This window comes from Rhododendron vialii, chromosome 5a, assembly GCF_030253575.1.
Source record: "Rhododendron vialii isolate Sample 1 chromosome 5a, ASM3025357v1".
Classification (NCBI taxonomy): domain Eukaryota; kingdom Viridiplantae; phylum Streptophyta; class Magnoliopsida; order Ericales; family Ericaceae; genus Rhododendron; species Rhododendron vialii.
This window is the reverse complement of record NC_080561.1, coordinates 37,099,273-37,118,149: the sequence shown is the minus strand read 5'-3', so window position 1 is coordinate 37,118,149 and position 18,877 is coordinate 37,099,273. Positions and strand designations below refer to the sequence as shown.

The 18,877-nt window shown below is 39.8% G+C and overlaps 1 protein-coding gene across 1 annotated transcript; it reads right to left on the bottom strand.

The window, feature by feature from the left end:
- Nucleotides 1-3,640: 3,640 nt before the first annotated feature.
- Nucleotides 3,641-16,736, bottom strand: LOC131327879 (uncharacterized). Its single transcript, XM_058361004.1, has 9 exons — nucleotides 16,434-16,736; nucleotides 15,814-15,903; nucleotides 15,567-15,747; nucleotides 13,794-14,366; nucleotides 13,480-13,668; nucleotides 10,029-10,142; nucleotides 8,875-9,359; nucleotides 4,543-4,940; nucleotides 3,641-3,948 (listed from the first exon to the last, which is right to left on the bottom strand). Exons 1-9 carry the CDS (start codon nucleotides 16,734-16,736, stop codon nucleotides 3,645-3,647), a joined length of 2,637 nt encoding a protein of 878 aa, XP_058216987.1. The 3' UTR covers nucleotides 3,641-3,644.
- Between the last annotated feature and the right edge of the window lie 2,141 nt (nucleotides 16,737-18,877).

Sequence of the window (18,877 nt, the reverse complement as noted above, 5' to 3'; positions counted from 1 at the left end):
AATTTTTTTGGGGTGATACACCGGACAAGAAGAAAATGCACATGGTCAATTGGGAGAGGATTACTATGAAGAAGGAAAATGGGGGTCTAGGGATCAAGAGACTGTTAACAGAATTTGGCTCTACTTGCTGAGTGGTGGTGGAGATTCAGCAGCGATAAAAACTCTTTGTAGGTAAAGGTTATTAAAGGAAAATACAATCTGGACCGGAGGAGCTGGCTCCCGTACTCGCCTGGTTCTGGGTCGGTATTTAACGTATGGAGGGACATTTATTCAGTTGGCAATGTTGATTCGGCACTTGGATTTTCTATTCGGGAGGGGTTCAAGGTGTAGGTAAACTCCGGTCAAGATACGCTATTCTGGGAACATACTTGGTTGGGTACTATTGCTTTAAAGATGAATTTCCCAGGTTGTATAGGCAATCAACACAACAGGATAAGGTTCTGAGTAGTTTTTGTGGATTAGGGGGTAGTGGTGATTGGAATTTGTTGTTTAGGGGCACACTAAGGGTTTGGGAATATCAGCAGTATAAGGTTTTGAAACAATGGTGTGACACTAGATCCTTCAAAGCCTGATCTGTTACAGTGGATTTGGACAACGGATAAAGTTTTCTTTGTAAAATTGGTTTATAGGCAGTGGGAAGACCAGACAGCCACGGAATACTCTACTCGGTTCATTGTGGAAGAATTTGAGTCCCCCTAAAGTGGAAATTTTCTCATGAATGGCCTTTCAAGATAGAGTTGCCACAAGGTCGGTACTTTTTGATAGGAATTTAATTTCTGAGATTCAATTGGCAATGTGCCTCTTGTGTGATTTGCATGTGGAAACACCTGAACATTTGCTCCTATATTGTCGATTTTCGTAGGTGGTATGGTCAGAAATTTTGGCTTGGTGGAACATCCAGTGGGTACGTCCATCCTCTTTAGCAGAGTTTGCACATTGGTGGTTTGAGAATAGGTATCAAAACTTGGAGAAAGATATCTGGGAAGTATGTTTTTTGGCCACGCTCTAGTCCATCTGGTTAATGAAGAATGGGTATATGTTCAATGGGCGACAACCTAGGCTTCGGAAGTGGCGGATTTAGTTAAAACAAGAGTAGCTATGTGGATGAAGGCTAAGTTTGACATTAAGATTTACACAATGGAGGATTTCAAAGGTTATTTGAATGGGATTCAAAAAGTGAAGGTGTGGAATGGATAAATGAGGTGTTTTATCCAACTTTGGTTGGATATATTTCTATGCTTATAGTTCTTTGTAAGTTTGCTTTCTCCTCGATGTATCCCTTCGAGATTTATAAAAGTTTCCTTTGCCGAGCAAAAAAAAAAAATGGCGACAAGCAAGCTACATTGTCGCTGAAAGTTTAACCGGCAACGGAGACATGTATCTCTGTCACTAAAACACACTTTAGGTAAAAAGAGGCCATTTTTGTCACTGAAAGTATATCAATGGCGACTCGACAAGCCACAATTATCGCTGAAAGCTTCATAAGCAACGGCTACATGTATCTATTTTGGCCTAATAAGTCAAATGACTTATTTTTCTATCTTTATTAAAAAAAATCGCATTAGTTAGTTTTTCTTTGATTTTTGGTGGATTATTACTCTGTCATGACGAGAGAAATCTAAAAAGTAAAAAACTACGACCAACATTCAATTTTTTTTTTTTTACCTACCCATGGGTTGTCAACGTGGTAAGAGCGAACATGCGCTTGTAACATAGTGGGGTTTGATTCCTTCCGGAGACAAACCATGATTTACGTGGGGGCCATGGCGGTGGGTTGCTGTGCTAGTCTTTCCCGAGGTTTGGATTACGCAGTTTGGTCCAATAGTGGCTCGGCTGTAGGGTTGTTCCTCGGTTACAAAAAAAAAATTCAATTTTTTTGAATAAAGACGAAAATTGCCTTATTGGTGTTTTTGTCTTTTTGAAAAATTTGGGTTTCGATCATAGGTTTTTACTTTTTAGATTCCTATCGTCATGACGACACAATAATTCACAAAAAATTGATGAAAAATTAACTAATGCGAAAAAAATTGAAGGACAAAAAATTTGCCATTTAACTTATAGGCAAAAATGGGTCGCTGACAATTTTTTTTTTTTTTTTGTCACCAAAAGTTATGAATCTAGGCACCCAAGCAACGGCAACATGGTTACGAGTAGACTGAGAGTTTAGAAAGCAACAGTGCAATAAATGGCATTCATGCAATCCGAACATGCGAATATGCGATGAACTTGGTAAATTGGAGATTTTCATTTTTAATAAGTTCCTTACGAAATTAAGAGTTGCGTGAAAGAAATTTGTGTGTCGGGGTCATAAATGAGACACCACTGAAAGAGTAAAGTATCTCCATAAAAAAATTTAAAATTTTATTTAAATAGACTTGAATTTACTCAATGATCAGATTCTTGTTGTAATGCAAAGTAAAGTTAAATTTGAAAATTTATTTCATAGTCAATTCTATTCAACCATGAGGTTTTCATTTTTCAATAGACTTGAATTTTGGTGTGGATGTAGTGTATTCGTCAAGCTCTACAATACGAACGGTTCGGATTCAATATTTTCTTTTAGAAGGGATGGGTTGTTTAGATTTTCGGAAGAAGAATAATCACAAAAGAAAATGAGGGCGTATTGGACCTTTAGTCATTTCCATTTCTCTTAACAGTGGAAGCATTTTTTTCATCAATTGGGTGTATCTGCAAGTTTTTACAAACCACATACAGGGGTGCGTATGAAACAAAGTGAACCAGAGAGGGTGTAATTAGAGGGAGTGTAATTGCACATGAGCCAAACCATGGAGAGGTTTAAAGTTAACTTTGCCCTACATGCATAGAAGATCGAGCAAGAAGAAGAAGATTGTTGGCACACATCAACAAACAAGGAAATATCGATTGCAAGAGACAAACTATGGAAACTTTATATCCATCTCAAACCAATTGGCAATGAATGGAGAGGTCCCAGATGTTATTAAGTGATCACCCATTCCACTCCCAAGCAATGTGAGATTCTATTTCCTTAACATCCCCCCTCACGTGCAGCCGCATTTGAGGTCTGTCACGTGTGGCCACTTTTTGGGTCCTATCATCGTGCAGCCTTTGTGCTGGTCTGTCATCGTGGGGTGTGGATTGTTAATTTTTAAAATGTGGGGTGGAACGGGCCCCGCTCTGATACCATGTAGAAACTTTATATCCATCTCAAAACCAATTGGCAATGAGTGGAGAGGTCCCAGATGTTATTAAGTGATCACCCATTCCACTCCCAAGCAATGTGGGATTCAATTCCTTAACATCCCCCCTCACGTGCAGCCGCGTTTGAGGTCTGTCACGTGTGGCCACTTTTGGGTCCTATCATCGTGCAGCCTTTTCGCTAGTCTGTCATCGCGGGGTGTGGATTGTTAATTTTTAAAATGTGGGGTGGAACGGGCCCCGCTCTGATACCATATGGAAACTTTATATCCATCTCAAAACCAATTGGCAATGAGTGGAGAGGTCCCAGATGTTATTAAGTGATCACCCATTCCACTCCCAAGCAATGTGGGATTCAATTCCTTAACACAAACACCCATCAAAGCACTCCATATGCCATAGCCATAGGCTATATTGTAGGATTGTGTGATAATCTCGAGCCACGATATATATATGAACAGAATGAATTAGCTGATCGGTCCGCAGCCTAACCCACTCGTAGGCTCGTACAACTTAGCTTCCTCAATACTATGCTTAACGATGACTGCCTCAAACATGTGGCCTCGTTGCGAAAGTGAGCAACACAACGCAAGACACAGGCAACACAGAGTCTGGTACACGACGTCTATGAAAACAATGGTTACCACTGCGAGGGCCGGCCCCAGGAAGACATATACGTTGACGTGTAAGTCGATGATGTCGTAGGCTTCGAAGACGGCCAAGATTGTGAAGACAACAGAGACGTACAACGCTGTTATAGCGACGATGTACCTTTTTTTTATCAGCAAAAATAATACTTCCTCCGTCCCATAATATTTGTTCGGTGCGCAAAATAAGAACGTAAAAATAATACTCCCTCCATCCCAAATTGTTTGTCCGGTCCGCAAAACGAGGACTCAAAAATAATGCACTTATTTCAAGAAAAAATTCAAACTTTTTTCATAAATTAAAAGAACTCATCGATATCTAGTGAATTGTTGAAAAAAATTTGATTTTTTCTTACAAAAATTGTATTATTTTTACATCCTCGTTTTGCGGACCGAACAAACATTATGGGACGGAGGGAGTACAATTTTTGCAAGAAAAATTAAATTTTTTTTAACAATTTACTAGATATCGATGAGTTCTTTTAATTTATGAAAAAAATTTGAATTTTTTCTAAAAAGAAATGCATTATTTTTTAGTCCTCGTTTTGCGGATCGGATAAACAATTTGGGACGGACGGAGTAGTATATATTAGATGGAAATGAAAGGAAATACTATCTACCAAGAATAAGCCAAGAAAGCAGAGAAAAAAGCACATGAGCTAACCAGAGTCTAATCAACAGAACAAACGCGAAATGGAATAAGCGGCGATGTAATTACCTGAAGGGCAATGCAGTGAAGAAGTCGCTGCTCGCGAACTTGGACAGCTGGATCACGACCATCTCCACCAGCGATAAAAAGGCGGCATACAGGGCGACGCCAGTGAACCACAAGAAAAGGAGCAGGCCTCGCTCTTTGTCCGTCCCATACAGGACCGGGCGGCCAGAACCCCGGCTGTCTCTGTTGGAATCGAAGCCTCCGGGGAGAGTGAAAACTGCGGCGTAGTTGACGGTGCCGATGAGTGCAGAGACGAGGAGCAGGCCGCCGTTCATTGATTTCAGGGCTTCCTCGGCATCTTTTCGTAGGCCGGAGTGGGTATCTTCGAACAGCTCAGTTGCCGTCTTCCCGTCGGAGTTTGGGTACCACGAGAGATGAGGAGGAGAATCATAATATACAAGCTGCATGAATATACATTTGAATATGGCAAAGGCTTACTATCTTGCTTATGTATTAATTATTCGTCCCTTTTAAGAATTCTAAGAAGACGTGAATGTAGCCCACGTACTTTTGAAGTTGTTACGAAAGCATAGTCTAAAATAATTTATATGTAAGCAAAGTGCCACCAAAAGTGGAGGAATATCTATCCACCAAAAGTGGAATTATTTTTGTGGATGGCTATCCAAAATAGCAATATAGCATAGCCTCAAAGTCTGTTCTAGTTAGTAGAGGAATTGTTGTTGCTGATCTACACTACCTCTGCCCCTACTGCAATGTTGAGAGGGAATCCCCGGTCCACCTTCTCTTTCTTCGCAATTTCTCTTGGAAAATATGGTCCGCATTGGTGGGGGATGACTCGGTTATGCCCTCCAACTCTTCAAGTTTTTCTACAATACCGGCATTTTTACAAATTCAAGAATCTGGAAAAAAAAATACGCTAGGCATGTTCCAACAAGGCAAGCTAGCATGCTTCTCTGCAACTTTGTGGACCATTTGGCTATGAGGTGGTGTTTAACAACAAAGTGTGCTATCATTGAAAACTAGAAGACTTCAAAAGGTGCCTGGAAGTTATGAGGAGAGTAAAGATATAGGATCGAGGTCCATTGGTTCCAGTTTGGCGTTTGTTGGTTGATGTGTGTGTGTTTCTTTTCTACTTGGGGATGCAGGGTCTGCAGTCTGTGTCTGGTATTTCTCTCTCCTTTCTTTGTTTCCTTTTCATTTTTGGGGTGGGTTGTGGTCCTGTTTGTGTCTTGTTCTTTAGGCTTGCACTTGGCTCTCTTTTTGTGTCCTTCGTTTCATTGGGGTCTGATCTTTTTCCTTTTTGGTCTCCGTTGGTTAGTTCTTTTTGTCTGGCCAGTTTCATATTTTTTATTTTTTTTTGCACTCGGGTGGTGCTTGGAGTTTGGTCCTTTTCTTCTGTTGTCTCTGGTGGTTTGGGGGTAGGCTTGGTGGTTGTGTCTTGGTTTTGTGTCTTTTGATCACACCCCATCCAATTTCTAATTAGGCCTTGTGTATGTGGTGGTGCTTCAGGTGCTGAGGTAGTGTTTCCCACTTTTCCGCCGGGTAGGAATGAGCGGAAAATCAAATGGTGCGTGCGGTATGAACACGGGCGTGCCAGGAGTTGTCGTCGTCCAACGTATAAAAGGCGGGAGTGCCTCGATCTGACTTCGTATGTATTGCGATTGCGTGTGACCCAAAAGGTGAGACCACAAAGAGATTCGTGATTTTGCCACAACAATCGTGGACTTATAATTTCCCAACCGTGTGAGAATATCGTAAAATAAACACGAACTTTATTATGTCGGAATAATAAAAAGTTGGGTACAACGGGAAAATAAAAAACCCAAATTACTTGAAGAAGTAATTGAGTTGGTACAGGAAAAGTAAAATAGGTGCTTCGCTGGAAAGACTTTGGTTTAAGCGCTGGACTTTGAGGTGTGGGAACTCTTTTTTCTTCTTGAGTTCTACTCCGTAATATTTATAGGCCATGGTTTCCTATGGTTTTTGCATGTGAATATCTCCTGACTTCACTCCATTGTGCCAAGTGTCCCATGCAACTGCACATCGTGGGCTAATGGGTGGTTAATAGCAGTTACTTCCCTGTTTTGGAGCCAAAAATCAGTCACACTCCCTTATGCCGTGGAACTAGCAGATAATGGGCCTTCAAAAGCTTCCAATGAAACACCAAGATGCCAAGTGTCCCACGATGGCTTGCAACTTCCAAGTAAAATGCCAATGCCAACTGCTCCTGATCGTGGGCCATTTCACATGCCCAAATTCTAAAATAAATCATAACCTCTCGGAATAATTACTTCCATGGAAAATTATTCGGTGTATCTTATTTTACCTGGGCTTTAATGAATTGGGTCTTGCTCCAAATCACAAAATTAATGTGACTCATTAAATTTTTAGCTTGAGCAACTCATAAATATTGGCCCAAATTAATCGAATTTCAATTAAATGGCCCTCCAGCGCTAGCCCAAGATTTGGTGTCAAAAACGGATGTAAACAGGTAGTGCGTACATTGGGCATGCTCTTTTAGAGTACAGAATTCATTTTCGCATATGATGGGGCTAAAATGTGCCTTTGATGTTTGGTTTCCCAGCTCAAATTGCTGCAGCTGTGGTAATATTTATGAAGCATGGTTCTAGTGGTGGTTTGGAACTTTTGGACGTCAAGCTTTCACTTTGCTGAAGATGCAATGCCATTATTGAGGAATGTGTCTAGTTGGGGATTTGGTTTTGCTTCTGCTCCTAGTCAAGAGTGACTAAGGATGCATGCCAGTCATTTGCATGACTAAGGATGCATGCCAACTTTTTGTGCCTTTGATTGGCAGTTTGTCTATATAGTCCGCTCATTGTATATTTGTAATATTCCTAGGCTTACAACTTTGCATCCAATTTTTTGTTAGATTGATGATGTTTTTGGTTTGGCCTTTCACTTTTCTTCATGTATCAATGTCTAGTGCTTTGGCTCTAGAGGTTGATACAACAGAATTTGGCTCTACTTGCTAAGTGGTGGTGGTGGTGGAGATTTAGCAACAATAAAAGCTCTCTTCGGGTAAAGGTTATTAGAGGGAAATACAATTTGGAACAGAGGAGCTGGCTCCCGTATACACATGGCTCTAGCTCAATCTCTAATGTATGGAGGGACATCTGCTCAATTGGAAATAATGATTTGGCCCTTGGATTTTCTATTCGGGAGGGTTTCAAAGTGCAGGTAAACTCAGGTCAAGATACGCTATTCTGGGAGCATACTTGGTTGGGTAATACTGCGATTAAAGATGAATTTCCAAGATTATATTTGCTATCTACTCAACAAGATGATGTTCTGAGCAATATTTATGGAGGAGGGGGTAGTGGTGACTGGAACTTGCTGTTTAAGAGAACGCTGCGTGTATGGGAGATTCTTCAACAATACGAGGATTTGAAGCAAAGATTGAATGGCGTGATACTAGATCCATCAAAACCTGACTCGTTACAGTGGATTTGGACAGCAGACAAAATCTTCTCTGTAAAATCGGTATATAGGCAGTGGAAAATCCAATCCCAGTCAGGTAATACTCTATTGGGTTCCTAGTGGAAGAATCTGGGCCCCTAAAGTGGAAATTTTCTCATAGATGGCCATTCAAGATAAAGTTGCAACAAGGTCGGTACATTTCAATAGGAATTTGATTTCTGAGATTCAATTGGCAGTGTGCCCCTTGTGTACCTTACATGTGGAAACACCTCAACATCTGCTCTTATACATTGTCGGTTCTCGTGGGTGGTGTGGTCAGAAATTTTGGATTGGTGGAACATCCAGTGGTTCTGTCCATCCTCATTAGCAAAGCTTGCGTCTTGGTGGTTTGGGAATAGGTTTCGAAATTTGGAGAAAGATATCTGGGAGGTGTGTTTCTTTGCAACTCTTTGGTCTATTTGGTTAGTTAGGAATGGTTATATCTTCAACAGTGCAACAACTCAAGCTTCGGAAGTGGCGGACTTGATCAAAACCAGAGTAGTCATGTGGATGAATGTTAAGTTTGACATCAAGATTTACACAGTGAATGATTTCAACGAGTTATTTGGATGGGATTCAAAAAGTGAAGTTGTAGAGTAAGTGAAGTGTTTTATCCAACTTTGGTTGGATATATTTCTATGCTTATAGATCTTTGTACTATTTTGCTTTCCCCTCAATGTACCCCTTTCAAGTTTTTATAAAAAAGTTTCGTTTGCCGAGCAGGAGAAAAAAATCTTGTGCTTTGGTCATTTCTTTTGCTTCTCGATGTATATACCCTTAACGAATTACAACTGAAGAAATTGTTATCGGTATGTCGAAAAAAAATTTGGGGTTTGGTTCTATGTAATTTATAATGTAGTGTGAGTAGTGTAGAAATTAGTTCAAGGGGGTTCATACCTTAAACCAATATACATTCCATGCCATCCGGTTCAAGCTTCCAAAGAGAACTCTAGGATGAGCACCGTCTTTGGCTGCCAAGTGCAAAATGGAGTTTTTATCATGATCAAGAGCTGCCATCATCCAATCCTTTCTAGCAACGTTCTTCTTCAAGAACCAGTACATTCTCTCGTCTTTCTTCTCCACTACTATGTGAAATATGTTCTTCCCGTTGCTATCGACGCAGTAGGCAGCCTCAGGGAATTTCCCGAGGATCTCTTCCACCAACTCTTGAATGCTGTTCTCTGCCGCTTGAAGAAGCGGGTTTCTTCTCGTTTTAGTAATGATGGGCTTCGGCCGATCATCATCGTCATCATGATTATACCTTCCACATGAGTTGGTGTAATGGCTCCAATCTTCTTCTTTTGCAATAAACCTTTTGGCTAGGTCCAGGGCACATGCATGCTTTTTCTTTACTTCATGAACTCCTTTTAGCCAAGGCACCACTAAACAATAGAAAAACAAATGAAAGGAATAAGAGACAAGCCCATAATTTTGCTAGTACCCTCCACCACAGATCACAAACCATGACATCCGAAAGGACCGAAACCCCAGCCGATTCGGAATCCTGGGGTGCGCCAATGTAGCCCAAAAACTGTCAAGATCCGATCCATAACCCTCGCCCCCAACGCCGCCCTCTATGCCAGCGGCCACTGCTTGCTCGACACGGCCTCATGTATATGTGGAGGAAAAGTAAAAACTTGATGGATCCAATTGTACAGCACAGTTGGATCTTTCAAGTTTTCGCTATCCCTTTCCCTCCACAAAGGATTTTGACAGTGTTTAATTTGTTCATGGTTTTGTGGAGGGAAAATGAAAGAGGAAGGAAGATCCAACGGTCATGAAACAAAATTGTGGTGACAAATTTGTTCGTTTTGCATTTTTGGGTATTTTAATTTTGGTAATGAGTGGAGAGAGAAATACGATAATGACAGAGAGATGGGTAATGAGTAGAAAGAAATAGAAAGAGAAATGAAAGTAATAATTAGATAAATAGGGTAATAATTGCAGAAAAAAATAAAATAATGTTTAAAAAACAAAACTAAAATGTGAAACCAACATGGCCCACAAGATTTGTGTGATATTTGTTGGAGAGGCTAGGAAATAAGTCAAACCTGAGATAATGTTTTCGATGAAAGAGCCTTTTGATTGGCAGATAAAAGGTTTATTCCTCTGGGGATCCTCTACATCTCCGGTAAGTTTAGAATCATTTATCCACATTGGAATGCCTACCAAAGTTGCAACAAGTAAATCGTTCGTCATATATGATCGAGAGTACGTAATAAAATACTATTTCATATTATAAAACAGAGCGATTTTTAATCAAAATATCTATGCATACAAACAGAACAGCTTTTACAACCGTTTGATCATGCTTCATGTTAACTTTGTAGCCGTCGGATCAAATAAATATTTTCTAATGTATAAACCTACAATAATGTAAACGTTTTGCTAGCATTGAAGAGAATTTCCTTTTAAGTTTTACACATTTCCCTCATACGGGAGAAACTAAACATATCCCCCTTTCTTTTCCAATTGATTTTGATTTAATTTGTTCTCTTTTCCTAAACCTAATTCAGTATTAATTTTATATCCTATATGACTTCCTAAATAAGTTTAAGTTCAAATTTTATTGGCCAAAGAAATGTCATGATTAATTGATTCCATGATTTGGGTATCTATAATAATTGATTTCAAATTGACCAAAGTATTTACTCAGAGCATTTCTCTCTCATTTACTCGTCCGTGTTTACCAATGTTAGCTATTCCACAATGGATCTGCAAACCACCACTCTGAATGAACAACTACTGTGCTATCTATAGCATCTTCGACTTATTCGTTGAATCTCATGTTCGATCGATCTCTTTATTTATCTCACTGTTTGTTCTAATTTTGAGTTTTATTTCTTTTTCTTTGTAGCTTCAATGGTGGGAAAGCTTTTTCACTGTAAGCGTTTATTGTTCAATTAAAGGAGGGTTGATAACTCTTATGAAAAGGTTATATCATTACCATTTTTTTCCCCAAATTCTTTCTACGTTAGAAGCAGGCAAGTTTCACAACCTCTCTCTACGTTGATTTACCTTTGGCGGAGTGCATAGCTTTAGCGGCGGCATTATTCGTGAGGTTTATTCTCGATTTCTCTAACTCCCTCACTGATTCCCTCTCTGTGATGGCGTTGTCCATGAGATTTGTGCCCGAAGTCTCTAATAAAAGTGGGGTTTGATACTTCATTTAAATTGCGCTTAGAATGAGTTGTGTCGTGCCTTCAGGCACGAACATCTATTATTATATTCTAAGACACAACTATTAAAAAAATGATATGTAAAAATTATGGAAACCCTAGAAATTGGAAAACAATCATAGTCACCATCACCACATGATACTTGAAATTGACGGAGCCCAGAATTTAACTATACAGGGTCGACCATGTATGCGGGATAAAAAATTAAAATCAACATGTATAATTACATAAATAGTAATAGCAAAACTAAAAAAAAAATGCAAAATAGCAATACTCCATACTTAGTTACAGTGGAGGACACAGAAAATCACAACAGTGGGGGCACATATTGTTTTGTAATCTTCAAGAAAAAATTTGTAAAAAAACAAATGACGCAAAGCTTGAATATTCAATACCGAATAAATTTGTATAATATGTATGTTTACAAAAAGTTTTTACAATATGTGTACCTATTAGGTATTTCTCCATGTTTTCAATAAAAAAAAATAGTTCTCCTAGACTTTACACAGATAAGATAAACTTCAAATACTAGCTAGTTAGATGAAAAGCCTTACCAATGACTAAGTACAAAATCTTTAAAATGAGGCTACAAAATACATTTAAAGTCCTAATTTATTCAATATACAAAGTCATGATTTGTTTATCAAAAAAAGGTACTCCTAATTTAGTTAACAAGAATTTCTAACTCAAGATCAAAATCAAAACTCCAATTTCAAGGTACAGTAGTCAATATTTACTTATCAAACAAAAGACCACCGCGGGTTCCAGGTTTGACCAAATGAAAATGAGAAAGTTAATAATGTTTGTCTTTCGTGAGATCGCATGTTCGAATCCTGCGAAAGCCAAACATTCCAAACCCTTGGGGGACACTAGAGGGTTTATCCAGTAGTTAAACCTCAGTACCCTGGAATCAGTCAAAGTGCGCCCAAGCTAATCCAAATATCTAGTTAGCAAACAAAAGTTGCAGCGGTGGGTTAGCTTGCTGTGGAACAATTCCTCTTTAAAATCTGAGGAATAAATCCTAAAAGGATAGCAATTACAAAAAAAAAAAAAAAAACCTTTGATTTGGGTTGAGGCACATGACCCCACGTGCCCCTTATTGCATCCGCCCCTGCTTAGTTATGCTTTTCATATTAATACTTAACGAATTACCTCAGTTATCTAGTAAAACTAGATATATTCAATTGCACTAGATGCTCTTTCACATCATTGAAAGTACTAAATTAGGCTCCGCCCTTTTGGACATAACTTAAATATGAAAATTTTGTTTTTATTTGAATTGTTTCGCATTTGTTAGTTTTGCGCCAAACTTTTTTGGAATATTGATTTGTCTCGACGAGAGAAATCGGAAAAGGTAAATTTTCATTTTTACTCTAAAAAGTGGTTATTTCTCAAATACTTGGGTAAATGTACCAAAATTTTACTTTTCCGATTTCTCTTGTCAAGACGAATCAATACCCCAAAAAAATTTGGCGCAAAATTAACAAATGTGAAAAAAATTCAAATAGAAACTAAATTTTCAAATTTTCAGTTAAGTCCAAAAGAACGGACTTAACGGGCCTGCAAAAATACTAATTTAATCACATATTCACATACGTACTTTTCAAAACATGCAATCTGCCTTTTAGCATTACCATTGCTTTTCTAAACAATATGTCATTACCAAAAACAAGCAACATTGAAAATTGATATAATAGTCAACAATTATCACTTATCGCATGACTATATCTAGAAGTCTAAAACAACAATTAGGCAAAAATATATCTACAGCATAGATTTTACCAACAATTAGGCAAAAATATGTCTACAGCATAGAATTTAACAAGGCATTAGGATTTTCAAAATCTCTTTTCCTTTGTTTCCATTTTCTTGAAACTGCCTTCACGTTTTAGTGATTAGGAATTTTGTGCTGAGAAAGAAAGGTCTCGTGTGCCATGGAAATTTCAGAGCAGAGTTTGAAACTCTTTTAATGATTGGGGATTTTTGTGGGATAAAAATTAACTTGTGAGTTTATTAATTAAAAATTCACAATGTTAACCCTTAAATTTAATATTTTGTTATGTTTTAACCCTTAGCATTTAAAAATTAATGTCAATACGCTTGTATAGCAAATTCAAAGTTAATACTGTTTGACTTTTTTTCCAAAATATTAAACGGGGTCTCGAACCTACATACTTTCATAGGAAATTTTTGTTTTCTAATATAATAATACAATTCTATGAAGTTAGTGTGTGTCGGTTTTCTTCTACTTGTTTCCCTCGATGTACCATTAGTATTTCTTTTGTCGGTCAGAAAAGAAGAAAAGAAAAGAAGACTGACTTACAAAGGTAGACGAGACACAAAAGAAACTGTAGGGGAATGAAGGGTCTACTGCCAAGATTCCTAAGCCAATAGGATGACCCACTTTTAAAGGAAACGGGTTTGCTGGCCAACATATTCAGTGCAGTGTCTCCATTTTTATCATGTGCTCCTGCAAGATTAGGAAATGATTCAACAATCTCCATAGCCAGACCTGCAGGTTCAAAACATTAACCAAAATTTTAATCAGTCCTTCTCGTAGAGAGAGAGAGAGAGAGAGAGAGAGAGAGAGGGGTGTTCTACTTATAGAAAGGACAAATGGGGAGGGAAAAAAATTACTGTAATGTTCTCCCATGATAGCGGCATGAAGAACAGTGCAGCCGTCGTCTCTCCTCAGCACCTCCTCAGTGTCCTCACTAGCAGCCGCCACTTTGAGAAGGTTGAACACCTCCCGCTCTCCATTCGCAGCTGCCGAGTAAAGCGGTGTCCCTCCCATTGCATTGAGCTCCGAAACCAACTCTCTCTCCCTCTCCATAATAATCTCCACAACATTGACCCTGCCAAACCTGGCTGCCTCATGGAGCACCGTGTCCCCTCTCCAGTTCCACGTCCTCATCTCTCCCCCACTGCCCCCGTTGCTCCTAGTCAGTAAGCCGCCATTAAACAGTTCTCTGAAGGCAGTGGCGTTGCCACCTGCTGCCAGGAAATGGAGTATGGTGTTGCCTTGCGCATCTTTTCGTGTCAGAGACTCAGAATATCCGGTTCGTCGGTCAGGATCCGGTGGAGTACCGGTAGCGATTTTGGGGTCCACGTTAGTGCTGCTCTGAGTGCTGCCGAGTGGCTGCTGTTGGCGAGGTTGGTTTCCATTTCTGTTGGGAAAACACACACGGAGTGTTTTACTGTTTTTGTTTCCTATGTATAGCTTAATAAGTTAACTTCTCCTGCAGAAAAAAGGATGTAAATAGAGATTAGTATCTCTTAGAGTGTTTCCCTGGTTTCTCCCTATAAATACTGATGCATTTGAAAGGTTGAGGAGTAGTGGGTTGAGCTGAGGAGAGTATGAGAGGGTGAGGTCCTGAGAGGGGGAGCCGGTTGTGGCTTTTTCCGGAGAGGTTTTTTTTCAAGTTTGTATATATTGCGTGAATATATATATAAATGGAGTTTTTCCTCTGTAATTTGTGTTTGGTGTGGTGTGAGTGTATGGGCAAACCTGGGGCACAACAATTGGTATTAAAGCTCAGAGGAGCAAAAATGGGTGCTCTGTCGAAATTTGCCTGGAAGGAAAGTTAGTCGAATCAAAATTTTGATCACACCAATGCGAAGCTCTCGTTGATAGGAGTTCAACGGTGCAAAGATCGGACCACTTAGGTGCACACGGGTTGCTCGCAGAGCCGTGTGCTCTGTCTTTTACTTCGAGTCTATTCCAGAGACTGACAAAGAAGAAAGGAGGTGCTGTCTTTTTAAAAAAGGAGAAGTTTTTCAGTGCTGGGTGGGCACCGTCACGCCAAGCACGCATCTCGGCTGTTCCAAACGTGTTTTAAATTATCCAGATTTATTTAGGCTTTATGGGGTATTTTGATAATTTTACACTTAAAAATTACCCAAACAGATTTGGACCATCCAAAATACGTTTGGACGGCCGAGATGATGCTCGACACCACGTGGCCCGTGCCCATCCCGCACTAAAAAATTCCTCTAAAAAAGGTAGCAGGTGAAGACTTTCTGGAAATGATGAATGAGAAGTTATATGGTGTGACAGGCACCTTTGGAGGGTATGTGCAACCGTATGGGTGAATAGTGTCGTACGTGGGAATAGTGCCATATGGGTGAATAGTGCTATACTGGTGAATAGTACTATCTAATACGCGGTTGAATTTGCACTAGAGGTCCCTAGAGTTCTATAGATTTACGTTTGAGTCCATAGAGTTGTAGAAAGTTGCAGTTCAGCCCCTGGACATGTTTTGGACCATTTCGGATTCAACCCCGCACTCCGTTTTTTGCGTGGAGGCTCCTAAGCTGGCGCGATTGCTTAGTGGAGCAAGAATCGAAGGTTTGGAGGTTGATTGGGTTATGAGGAGGCTTGTTGCAACAAGGTGATCTGTTCCGGACAACCATGGGGGTCGTGATCTATCATAGTAATCAAGGATACATTCTTTCGAGCATTATATCCCGATTTGGGGGATGCTGGAGAACTCGTCTGGTAATGACACAGGCGCTTACTAAGGGAAAGATCTATTACCGATGGAGATCGAGGGCTAGCTGCTGGAAAAGCCTGTAATGGAACGGGGGTGGGCTGATAGGGACAAGAGAGTTGATGGTTATAGAGCACACATAGACAGGCTGTAAGGAAGTTACCCACCTGAGGAGGATTAAATGACTTGCAAGGACCCAGAGGTTGATCAGTGCAACCTGGTGATTGATGAGATGATCGACAGTGGTTGGAGGCAGTCTGATTCAATCCAGGCAGACCTATCATCCGGAGATGCAGTTTTTTGATTCAAGTTGCAGGAGGAACTAATCGGATGGTGATTTTTGGTCTAACAGATGATAGGCCACTTATGCAGGCTTGAGGAAGTGCAGTGGCAGAATGGAGCTAATGTCAGGTCAAGTAGTATGGGTGTGTATTGACAATGAATGGAATGAGCAGCAGTTGCGGACGCACACGGAATAGGCACGGGACTACGAGGAGTTGCGACCTGAGATGTACTAATGTGTGTGCCTAGGAAGGAATCAGGAGGTGTGCGAGATACCGGCCGGTAATGATGAGTGCAACAGCTTGCTGGAAAGTGTTCATTGGTGCTCCGGACAGAGGAATTGAGATGGAGATGAAGACAAAGCTTTGCAGGATCTCTTCCCTTTATGGATTATGTGACTAAGATCAACTCCAGATGTGTGGCCACATGATGAGGAGAGATGATGTCACTGAGATGTGTCCTGTGACTAGGCACTGGCATTCGTGGATTGGCGGACGCAGACTACGGCATTCGGAGGAGTGATGCGAGCGCTTAAGCAGTGGAGGAGCGCAATATAAATCGACTCTGTTGCGAAATACTTGCAAACATTGTGAATTCTAGCAAAACAACTTAAGAGTTGAAGGAGAATGGTTTTTAAGGAGGCTGAGTCCCCACCATTCTTTCCTGGGAATTCACAATAGTTGAAGGCAAGTGGGTCATTCGAGTTCAGATGTGGAGGCATACTGGAGAGACAAACAGGGATATTGAGTTGGTTGAGCTCCGTCAAGTTCTGTTGGAGATCAGGCATGCGCAGGCCGAATGCAAACATTGTTTTTGGGGGATGAGGACATTGTTCTCATGGATGACAGATCAAGAGCATCTGGTTTTGGATGCGGGCACTCCAATTAGGGTGTTGCTTGACAATTTCTTAGTCCTAAATTAATGGGTTGCCCCAAGCATAGGGCGGAAACCGACGTAGCACAATATCCGGTAAATTCAAAGTCAAATCTACAGAGACGGGGATGTGTGCTGACTAAAAACTCGGGTTTAACTAATTTAACGGGCTCTTAGGTAGCCACCCCTTATCGTTTTATGCGGAGATTAACTAAAACCTAAAAATTAATTGTGCTTTTCAAATAATTAAAAGGAGGTACGGTCGTAGGGTTCATAGCACTCATAACCAGTCCGAATTAATCTACTCCATTCGGTGTTCTTAAAAACGTTCAACTTTAATTTGAAAAAGATACCCTGTAAGATGCAAAACCTCATGGCCGCCGTTTACCCATGCGCAGCGGAGAATGAGTTTTGGACCACCATTCTTCCGTTCACATGGGCTCCGATAATGCTCAGGTTCGTACTTGACCGATTTTTAGACCTAAGATAATGGATTGCCCCAAGCGTAGGGCTGAGACCGATGTGGCACAATACCCGGTAAGACTGGAGTCGAATCCACTAAGAACAGTGAAGTGTGTGCTGTGGAACCTCGGGTTGTAGTGTTAAAAATAGCTCTTAGGTAGCAACCCCTTGTCTTTTAGTTGATTAATAAACTAACATTAACAGATAGATTGCTCGAAAGATTAAAAAGAGAGGCGCAGTCGTAGGGAAACCGGCGCTTGCTTCCCAATCAGAATCCGCTCGCTTTTCAAAGTTCTAAAAAAATCGGTTAAATTTAGGGAGAATTGGAAACTCCGAAGGATGCGAATCCTCTGGTTGCCGGTCCCGTACACAGCAACAAACAAATTTTGGTCCCCCGTTCCTGCTCACATGAGTCTTGGCAATATCTCGGATTCGTCCAACGGACGTAGTTTTTACCAGCTAAAATCATTTAATTAAATTAATGAACGAAAAAGTTACGAGACAAATTCTAATTGGATCGCAGAGCGCCTTTACCCAACGACCAAACCTCAGAAAAATTACTTACTCATTATTAAACAAGGAACAAAAGAAACCCTAATTTGAAACATACTTCTATTACTCGATACAGAAAATGAACAAGAGATCCAAACCAAACAAAAATAAATGAACAGCTCTTATGAAGGACATAAATTAAAATAAGTTACCGAAATGCGAGTAATTAAACAAGACTTCAAATAACTTGGTGGAAAGAAAAACTCGGAACCAAAACAATATTCACGACAGCAGCTTCGTCTGTTTTCTGTGTTTCTTTTTTTCTTCCTTTTCCACGGCCAGAAGACCCGTCCAAAAGCTGCCGACTTCTTCCTTCAGTAGGTTAAATTATTTATATAGGTATTAAAAAGTTTAATCACACAAAGACCTTTGAACTTCATGAAATAATAAATCAATAATCTATCTTTAAACACTTTGCATTTAAACCCCAAGTTTCTTGTATCTTCCGCTTTAGTCCAAAATCTCAAACAATTAGCTCGAACAACCTATAAACAACAAAAGAACAAAATAAAATCAATTAACAAAAATAAATGAATAACAAATGTAGTTTGGAGGGCGAAAATATGTATATGTTGGCACTTATCAGTTCGTTCACGAGAAGTATTTTTTCAATCTAAAATCGTTTTTTATTGTTTGGAAATAGGAGCAGTACGCGGACTGGTCACGGTATGCTAATCACTCTGCGACCCTACCTATACGACTACTCACTCATCATTAAGCAATAAAAAAAAGAAATCCTAAATTGAAACATGCTTTTATTATGCGAGAAAAAAAATAAATAAAAGATCTAAGTTAAACAAGAACCAACGAATAATTTTTATAAAGAACAAAAATTAAAACGAATTATGGGAATACAAATAATTGAACAAAGTTTTAAAACTTGAAGGAAAAACTCACAAAAAAAGTAAACAATATTCGGAAAGAAAAACTCGGCAACCCCGTCCTCTACTGCTTCATCCGTGGAAGAAAATCTTTTTTTTAAAAAGCTCCGCACTCCAGTAGGTAAAAGGTTGGTTTTATAGAGTTTGAAAGCATTAATCACACAAAGACCGTTGGACTTCA

Excerpts from the sequence above, each read along its gene's own strand:
- LOC131327879 (XM_058361004.1), bottom strand. The coding sequence starts at position 16,736 with ATGTTTGCATTCGGCCTGCGCATGCCTGATCTCCAACAGAACTTGACG. Across the intron at positions 15,904-16,433 it reads GCATCACTCCTCCGAATGCC|ACTGCCTCCAACCACTGTCG; the intron begins GTAGTCTGCGTC and ends GGATTGAATCAG. Across the intron at positions 3,949-4,542 it reads TTCACTGCATTGCCCTTCAG|GTACATCGTCGCTATAACAG; the intron begins GTAATTACATCG and ends GATAAAAAAAAG.